The sequence below is a fragment of the Drosophila montana genome, unplaced genomic scaffold (assembly GCF_035044405.1).
Source record: "Drosophila montana isolate Dmon_TW-CO22-7 unplaced genomic scaffold, ASM3504440v1 contig_1761_1, whole genome shotgun sequence".
Classification (NCBI taxonomy): domain Eukaryota; kingdom Metazoa; phylum Arthropoda; class Insecta; order Diptera; family Drosophilidae; genus Drosophila; species Drosophila montana.
Genome location: NW_026996690.1, coordinates 949,414 through 958,744, shown reverse-complemented (window position 1 = coordinate 958,744; position 9,331 = coordinate 949,414). Strand labels below are relative to the sequence as shown.

The window sequence follows — 9,331 nt, the reverse complement described above, 5'->3', positions numbered from 1 at the left end:
CTGAACACAAGTGGACAGCCTCAAAAACATCGGCCACCCACCACAAACAATCGCACATGCTCTGCCATCCCTAGGTCCTTTTCACGCAGCGTGGCGATTGCTAAATTTTTTGTAAATTTTTGCATTCTTTATAAAAATAAATAACAATGTCGGCGCTTAATTTAACTGTGCGCGTGCATCCCGTGGTGCTGTTTCAAGTTGTAGACGCGTTTGAGCGTCGCAATGCCGACTCACATCGAGTTATCGGCACACTGCTGGGCTCGGTTGACAAGGGAGTTGTCGAGGTTACCAACTGCTTCTGTGTGCCGCATAAAGAGCACGATGACCAGGTGGAGGCGGAGCTGAGCTATGCCCTGGACATGTACGATCTGAACCGCAAGGTGAATGCCAACGAGAGCGTCGTCGGCTGGTGGGCAACAGGCAACGAGGTGACGAATCACAGCTCCGTCATACACGAGTACTATGCGCGCGAATGCAACAACCCGGTCCATCTGACTGTGGACACTTCGCTGCAGGGCGGCCGCATGGGCCTGCGCGCCTATGTGTGCATCCAGCTGGGCGTGCCCGGCGGCAAGACCGGCTGCATGTTTACCCCCATACCCGTGGAGCTGACCAGCTACGAGCCCGAGACCTTTGGCCTGAAGCTGTTGCAAAAGACGGTGGGCGTATCGCCAGCACATAGGCCCAAGACTGTGCCGCCAATGCTGGACCTGGCACAGATCTCAGAGGCGTCGACGAAACTGCAGTCGCTGCTGGAACTCATACTGAAATACGTGGACGATGTTATTGCTCACAAAGTGACGCCGGATAACGCTGTCGGACGACAGCTGCTCGACCTCATCCACTCAGTGCCACACATGACCCACGAGCAGTTCACTCAAATGTTCAACGCCAACGTTCGGGATCTGCTGATGGTTATCACTCTCTCACAATTGATCAAGACGCAGCTGCAGCTCAACGAGAAGCTAACTTTCCTGCCAACGGCTTAGTCGGCGTGCGGCTCATTGGGTTTTTAAGTCAGATTTAAGCGCTAAGTAAATTCTACGTATTCTCTATTTCCCGTTAATGCGTCTAAGTAATAAAGTGCTCAGATCACCGAGAAACCTGGTTTTATTATTGATATAAGGTGATTTGTTAATTTTTGTCAAATTTGTTAAAATTTGTCAATATCGGCGCTTCCGGTTTGTATCAAAGAATTTAGTTATTAGTAATTGGAAATATCTCGGATTTATAATGTCCGATTTTTGAGTGATATACCTTTTCGTACTCGTGTAGTTCATGACTATTGATTGGCATTCAAATATTGATATAATAAAATTTGACAAATATTGCAAGGGGTAACATCACAATTTATGCCTAACTTGGGTCGGTTCAAAATTAAAATTTTTTTAAACCCTATTTGCTCTATGGAGTTTACCGAGTCAGAAACGATGAATATTTCCAAGATCTGAGCTAATTTCCCCGAGTTATGTACATTTAAAGATTTAAAAAACTTAACTTATTTTAGGTAAACTTCGTTCGAATTTCGAATGAATATCGATGAGCATTCGAAAATCCCCATTCTATATTCATGCTCATTCTATATTTTCTCCAAATTTAAAAAAAAAAAAAAATTTTGTGGAAATAGGTTCGCTTCGAAATATCATAAGTTTTTACTTCAATCTGTTCTAACGATACTAAGATCGGACTTCCTTAAGTCGAGCTATAATCTTTTGTAAGTTTTTCAAAAAGTTCGAATTTACACATTTCGGATAAAAAGAGTTAGATTCTGATAATTATATACCATTTAAAAAATCAAAGAAATCGAAAATGGTAGATTCTATTTTATAGACTTTGATGATTATAATAGCCAAGCAGATTTATGATCTTTATCCAGGTTATAGTCATTTAAAGTTCGTACGCTGATGAATTGAAAGATTTATTTTTGGTTACGGTTGAAATATGTATATACTTTATTTAAAACTAAACGAAATTCCAGCTGCCTTTTTACAGAAAAAAAGTTTTTCGCATAGCGATTAATGTTCAAATTGGTATTCAAATGAAATGCGCATAAAACTCAGATTGAATGATGTTGAAAACACATTCAGAAATGTGGACAACATTCATGCAAATTTTGTCGCTTATGCTTAATTACAATAAATAAGAATAAGAAAATACAAATATATTAAATACAATTATTTGTTTATGTTTCATGTTATACAAATAATAACGACAATTAGAATTTAAATCGCTTCATTTATGCAGATATGTATATTTGTTAGTGTATGCTTGTGTGTATGTATGTATGTATTTTTATGCACTATATCATTTTAGGTACATTGGGTACGTCGTGAAGGTTTCATATGGTATTTGTAGGAGCTGGGCGTGTTGCTGCAAGTCTTCAAAGTTTGTTTTACAAATGTTGGTGAATTAATTAAAATTGTATCGATTAAAAGAAGCAAACTCTTCCACTAGTAGGCAATTCAGCAAGTGTTTTAAAATAATTTACAATTAAAATGTTTCTTGTTTGTTGCCAAACGAAACATAAATACGTATCTATGTAATATATATATGCGTATGTAAATGTAGGCAAATGTACAATATTCAATCAAAAAAAAGAAGCAGAAATTTAACAATATTCATAGACATTTTTGTTCATCTTAACACACATTAAATCTATCTAAATATTTGAATTTGACTTTGACTTGGCAAAAAACATCAGAGCGAGAGAGCTTGGCTTGTATGTGTATGTACATGTATGTGCATGTACATATACATATATATTATTTATAAAAAGTTAAAATCTGAATCAAAAAACACTATCAATATAATGCAAAATTTGCAAAATTGAACGATAATTCGCATTCGACGATAAACATTTAGCTGACAAACATTTCATATTCATATATATATATAAATACCATATATAAATTGACTTTAGGCTTTAGCTTTAACATTTAACATATACTTTATATGTACTGTATGCATGTGTGTGTATATATATATTTGTATGTATGTATATTAGTACAACAACAACAATCGAAAGTTGCAACAAATTAAATACAACAACAAGGGCGGCATCCTCCTTCCGTCGTCCCCCCAGCGAGCCTAGACGCAACTGAATTTGATGCCGTCGTCGCTGGAATAACAGTTCTGGCAGTGGAGCTTGTGGTTCCGTACACGGACATCTGTGCCATTCAGTCCGTCCCCGAGTTGCACGTGGCACACGCAGCACTTGAAGCAGTTGATGTGATAGAACAGCAGCAGGGATTCAATTATCATGGCAGCTCCGCGACCTGCATTTAAAACATAAGCACAACATTAGGGTGACTCAAGAGTTAAAACCAAAAAAAAAGAAAAAAGAAGAAAATCTATAAGTCAAAGGTACCTTACTGGCAGCCTTGCAGTGCAGCTATATTAAGGTTAAATGTAATTTAGTTTAGTCTTTTAATAAGTCTTTTTTTCGTTGGCGCCTGGCCTAGACCCAGACAATGTATTTGAGCGCTTTGTGCACCTGCCGACAATTGTCGTGGGTGCAGCCCAAATCTGTGACAGACATGCAAACAGAGAGCAGTACACGGAGACAGACAGAGAGCAAAAGAGAGAGAAAGAGAGCAAGAGAAAATAATGTGTGAAACAAGAGCAACAGTAGAGGGAATAAAGTAAAGTTGGGAATAGATTTTACGATCGATTAAATAGCTAATTTGTGAAATATTTCTTAGATGGATAGATGGCAAGAAGCTTTAATGTAATTATTTAGGAGCTTTGATATTCGAATCCACATGTTTTTTTTGGGAATATAAAATTTGTTTATAGTTTTGAAATTTATTTCCAGCTTCTTCTTTATGATCTCAAAATAAATCCTGCGTCTGTAAAATATATTTTATATTTTTTTGAGTTAAATCGAACTTTTTACCATCCACTCATATCCCATTCTTTGGGTGAGTTTTTTATATATTGCACAAAAGATCTTTAATTTAAATTGTAATTGGAAAAACATAATAATTCGTTTCAGCTGATGTAATATTGTAATGTAGATATCATGATTGGCATCGCCTAAACTTAGCATATATGTACATGCATGGATACAAAGGTTGGTTTCTAGATATGTGTTCTTTTCGAACGATGAACGATGCAGCTATATGTATCTATTTATCAGATGATATCACGTTCTCAAGCCTATGAATGTAGTCAACGATGTTTAGGTTACTAGTAGAAGTAGAGGTAGAAGAAGAAGAAGAAGAAGAAGAACCACACTCACAACCAACGTAGTAGCAAAGTTTACCTAATTCGTCGCCGCAATGCGAACACTTCTTCTTGCCACTAACGCTGAGCACCTTCTCCTGATTGCTGCTGGCAGTGTTGTTGTTGCTGTTGTTGTTGTTGCTGCTGTTGTTGCTGCTGTTGTTGTTGTTGTTGCTGCTGTTGTTGCTGCTGCTGTTGTTGTTGGCAAGCGGCTTCAGGCCAAGCCCATTGCTATTCAACTGACTGTAGTTGCCGTTGCCCTCGAAGCTGTGAAGAAAATAAGGAAAGTAATTTTAGATTAAAGTCACCATGGAAGAGACTTAAGTCTAAGTTGGAAGAGTTGAAAACTATACAAAAAATGAAAAATAATAATAATATGCTTTTTAAAATGCATAAACGGAATGTCTTAAGACAAAGGAAATTGTTAAGAATAAGTGAACGTAAGAATGTTGAACTTAGTTGAAGTTGAATTAATAGCCTTGTAATATATAGAAATTTTAAAATGGAGAAAATGAAAGTCATTAGAACAGGAATCTACAGTATCTGGAACTATTTAGGAACTCTACCCACCGCTTGCGTTCGCCAATGCCTTTGCTCTGGACCCGCTCGGTGAGCGTTTGTATGATGGAATCGGGCAGCGGCTTGCCATTGGATGTGGGCGCGGGCATGGAGCGCCTGTTCAGCTGCAGCTGCTGTTGTTCGAGCAGGCGGCGGTGCTCGGCCTCCTGGAGCAGCCAGTGATTGGCATGGCCATTGTTGTAGAGCGCCCCATTGTAGTCCGGCATGGACTTGCGTTTCTGCAGCCAGGCGGCATCATTGGCCAGATGATGGTGCTGCTGTTGCTGCTGCTGCTGCTGCACCTGCACCCAGCCATCGGTGTACTTGGGCTTGGGCGTGGCACTCAGCGCCAGCAGCGTGTTGCGCGACATGTTGCTCAGATTCTGCGCCGACTGGTGATGATAGGCGGCCGCCAGATTGGCCGTGTGACGCGGCGCAGGCGCAGCTGCTGCTGATACTGCTGCTGCTGCTGCTGCTGCTGCTGGTGGTGGTGGCAGCGGCGTGCCCGCAATCTTGACCAGAGAGCCGCCGTAGCCGCTGCGCTGGCGCGCACTGATCGCATAGTCCGGCTCCAGGCCGTGGCCATTGGTAGTCAGGTGCATGGCGCGCAAGGGCTTTGTGGGCGGCGTCGGGGGCAGCATGAGACGCTTGGAGAACTCATTCAGATCCGACATGGACTTGCGATAGTCTGTGTCCATCTGCTGGTATTGATAATGTGCTAGAGCCGCCGACGGCGGCGGCACTGCCCGCTGCTGTTGCTGCTGCTGCTGCTGCTGCTGTAGCAGCTGCTGCTGTGGCACATTCGCATAAATCTGCTGCGCCGGCGGCAGCTGCGGCTGCGGCGGCTGAAAGGCGCTCAGCATGCCATTGCCAATGCCTAGGCCATGGTGCAGATCCTGCAGCGAGCGCCGATTGTTGGACAAGAGCATCTTGGCGCCATGCTGCAGCTCGCGGCGCGCCAAATTCTCGCGCAGCAGCAGATTCTCGCGCTGTCGCTTTAGCTCCTCCTGCTGAAATGATCAACAAGTAACAAAAAAAACATTCAATCCGAATTTCTTGCCAGGATCAAAACCTGCACCTACCGAAAACTGGAGCAGCTCCCGCTCCACGCGCAGCACTTCGCCCTGTTCCCGTATCTTCTCCTCAATGGAGAGCATCTTTGCATTGGCCGTGGCGGTTGCCTCGCTCAGCGATTGGGTGGCGGCCGCTGCCGCCGTTGCAGATTCCGTCCACGATTCCGCCGAGTTGCCTTTGACCGTCTGCAGCAGCGGCGTCTGCGCAGCCAGCAGCGTCTCGTTCTGGTAGATGATCTCACCGAGCTGCGACGAGCCCAGCGCCTGCTGCGTCGGCGGCGGCGGCATTGGCGGTGGCGTTGCCTCCGACGGGGTGTCGTTCTCCTCCGAGGAGTTTGTATAGTGCTCGCTGCTCTGGCGCGAATGATTCTCCGAGACACCTGAGTCGCGGCTTTCACCTGTCAAGTGCGAGCCAGGGGAATGGCAACGGATGAAGTGGGAAATCAGTGGACATGCTATAGATCTATTTTAAAGTCTTTCTTTTTAGATACAATCTACTTGGCGAGTAAGCCTTGACGCAAAACCGATTTGTAGAACCCGTGAGATATATTCTATACACAAACTATAACTCTTCATGAAATATATGTCCTTTATTCTTCAAAACTATCCCGTCTATATACGATTAAACATGCTTTTATTATATCTGTGCTTCAGATCTTCGATCAGATTTTTATAATAAAAAATGATATATATTAATATATCATAAAAACAAATATTAAAATTTCGAGATATTGTTTATTGTAAGCATAACTCAGAGACTAAAAGAGTTAGATGCACCAAACTTGGTATGTAGGTTATTGTATGGTATCACCAGATTATAATTTGTGTAGGTACAATTATTGAGTACAAGCTTTTGTTTTTTTTTCTTCAATTCTTAATTGGAAGCTGTCGACCATTAAATCATATAACATAAGTAGCTCACATGAAAATTATCGAGCTTAAATTTAACAGTAATCAAAGCACAAGTCGCTGATATATCAGGGGTATATATATATATATATATATACATATATACAAATCCCAATATTTGCTTACTTTTCTATTCGGGATTTCTTTGATTGATTTCGAATAATTGCGGAATATTTCTTTAAAAATTAACTACTTATTGTTCTTTTCTAATAATTAAAATAATATTTTTTAAAAGTGAACTGTTTATTGTATTTGAGATTCAGCAGAAGAATTTTGTTTCAATTTTCGGTCAACTGTTCGCAGTTTCATCTGGAATATCGACAACAACTGTAAGGTCTATGCACATACATTTTCCTAAATGCAGGCCCTTGCTACCTGGTCTCGTCTACCTGTTAATCGTTTACCACAACCCCCCCTTTCGCTCTCTGTCTCACCGTACGCACTAAACGGATTATTTATACTTAACCTGGCCATTTCCAGAGCTTCCCTTCCCGCTTTGGCAGTCCGTCGGTAATTTGCTCGTTTTTCAGCTCTATTGGGTTTCTGTTGCCCTGCCTAGCCCCTCAAGCCCCGCCGCAACCCATATCCCACTCACCTGTATCGGAACTGTCGCAGAGACCCGCCTTGATGTACAGCTGCTTCTCGAGGCGTCGCTCCTCCTGCAGCAGCTGGGCCATGTCCGGCGGCGGGGCTACCGTCAGCTCCAAATAGCTGTCCATATCATCGAGATCGGCGTCTGTCTCGATGCCCAGGAAACTGGAGCGCTTGTTGCGCAGCTCCTTCTTGATGCGCTTCGTCGAGTTCATGCGCTTGATGGGCGGCGATAAGGGTTGTTGTGCCATGGGCGCGCCTTGACCTGCCTGGCTCGGACTCTGGCCTAGCTGACGACGCGTGCTGCTGGAAATGGTCTCGTATGTGTTGTCCGACGACCAGGTGCCGGCGTCCAGCTCATCGTCATCGGGATTGCCATCCTCCGTGGGTGGCTCTGTCGGCGGCGGTGGCGGCTTCTCCTTGGGCGGTTCCAGGGCGGACGCCAGGCTCGTCACACTGGAGCCCAGTTCCAGGCCCGTGTAGAAGATGTCAATGTTCTCGTAGACGGGTATCGGACGCAGATGTTTGGGTGCATCGTAATAGGGTTCCGTTGCTTTCGGCACCTGGTAATAGGGCTCCAAGTCGGCGGCTGTTGTCGTTATTGTTGTTGTTGTTGTGTCGATTTGATTGTTGTTGTTGCAGTTGTTGTTGTTGTTATTATTGTTAGTTTGATTATGCTCGTTATTATTATTATTGTTATTGTTGCTTTTATTTGGAATGCTTCTTCTGTGGCTACGTCGAACCAACATCGTGATTGCTGTCTGTTCATTATCTACTTGTTGCATAGATATAGTCGAGCTGATGTTCTCATAGATGGGCTCCGTTCTATCGATTGCCAGTTGTTCCATAATATCCTGTTTCTCCTGCTCCTCTACCGTTTTCTGCTCATCCGTTTTATTTGGCATTGCGACATTTGTTGTTGACTCCTTCTCCCCCGAACTCAGCTGCATAGTTTCTGGTTCCATCTCCTTCGGCTCCTTCAACTCCTCCATCTTTGCTTGGTTTTCAATATTTTGTTGCTCTGCCTCCGCATCCGCATCCTCCTCCAGCTCCTGCTTCATCTCCTCCTGCGCGCTGCTGACCTCCCTGTCAATAGCTTCCAGCGCCAAATCAAGAGCTTCGTTGATCTGTGGAGTTAGCGAGCAAAGCAGCAAAGCAGCAAAGCGTGCGAAAGAGAGAGAGAGAGAAGAAAGTGCGCCATCATCGCACATATTTTAATTAAGTTAGTTTGCTACAAATGCTGCGCTAGCAAAAAATAATAATAATAATAATAAATAAATAATAATCATAAAAAAAAACAACGAACAAAATTGCACAAAATCGATAAGAAAATTATAAATGAAAACAAATTCAGTCAAAGGGTTCCATTATTTACAGCAGTCAAACAGGCCAAGTTAATAAATATGGTATTTGCTGCCATTCAAGCGATTCGAATTGATCGACGCTCTGATACTCTCTATGCGATTCTCAAACTGATAGCTATTAGGCTTGATAAGCTATTATCTGAGCTAAATTATACATGAGTTATTTCCTAATGTAATCACTTATACTTGTACACGACTACGACACTAACTGGACAATCTGAAGAGTGGACTAAGTCTAAATAGTGTAGGTAAGCTCAATAGCAGAGATAACCTATTTCTAACCTATGTTCGAAATGGTGAAAATTTTACGCTTATCACAGGATTAAATAGAACAGGATTATTGAATGCTTTGATCTTTATAATATATAATAAAAATTATGTAATTATTCCATGCGATTGATTTTAAGCGAGTTAAGTTTGATACATGACAAACTTTAATAAGTAATTCATTTTCTCTATTCTTTAAGACATCTATTTGAAAGGTGTGCATTTTCGAACCCCATCTAGATACTTCGTCTTTGTCTTTGTTTCTGCTTTAGTTATAAAGCAAATTATTCAAGCCTGCTCTACAACAATCTAAACTTGTAAGGCAAACATGAAAGATAAGTTGAT

General features: G+C 42.1%; 2 protein-coding genes across 7 annotated transcripts in view; one reads left to right on the top strand and one right to left on the bottom strand.

Annotated features, from left to right (window-relative positions):
* Positions 1-66: 66 nt before the first annotated feature.
* Positions 67-1,103, top strand: eIF3f1 (eukaryotic translation initiation factor 3 subunit f1). Its single transcript, XM_064700429.1, has one exon. It carries the CDS (start codon positions 147-149, stop codon positions 987-989), a length of 843 nt encoding a protein of 280 aa, XP_064556499.1. The 5' UTR covers positions 67-146; the 3' UTR covers positions 990-1,103.
* A 1,117-nt stretch (positions 1,104-2,220) lies between these two features.
* smash (smallish) overlaps positions 2,221-9,331 on the bottom strand; it is a 32,531-nt gene continuing 25,420 nt past the window's right edge. For 3 of the 6 annotated variants that reach the window (XM_064700501.1, XM_064700504.1, XM_064700505.1), the window contains 5 exons: positions 7,360-8,482; positions 5,865-6,253; positions 4,795-5,792; positions 4,265-4,491; positions 2,221-3,275 (listed from right to left, as the gene is read on the bottom strand). In XM_064700501.1, coding sequence (XP_064556571.1) covers positions 3,088-3,275; positions 4,265-4,491; positions 4,795-5,792; positions 5,865-6,253; positions 7,360-8,482 — 2,925 coding nt within the window. In that variant the 3' untranslated portion in view covers positions 2,221-3,087. Of the gene's footprint in view, positions 3,276-3,390; positions 3,526-4,240; positions 4,492-4,794; positions 5,793-5,864; positions 6,254-7,359; positions 8,483-9,331 lie in introns of those variants that run through there. The other 3 variants (XM_064700502.1, XM_064700503.1, XM_064700506.1) reach the window with 3 other exon arrangements.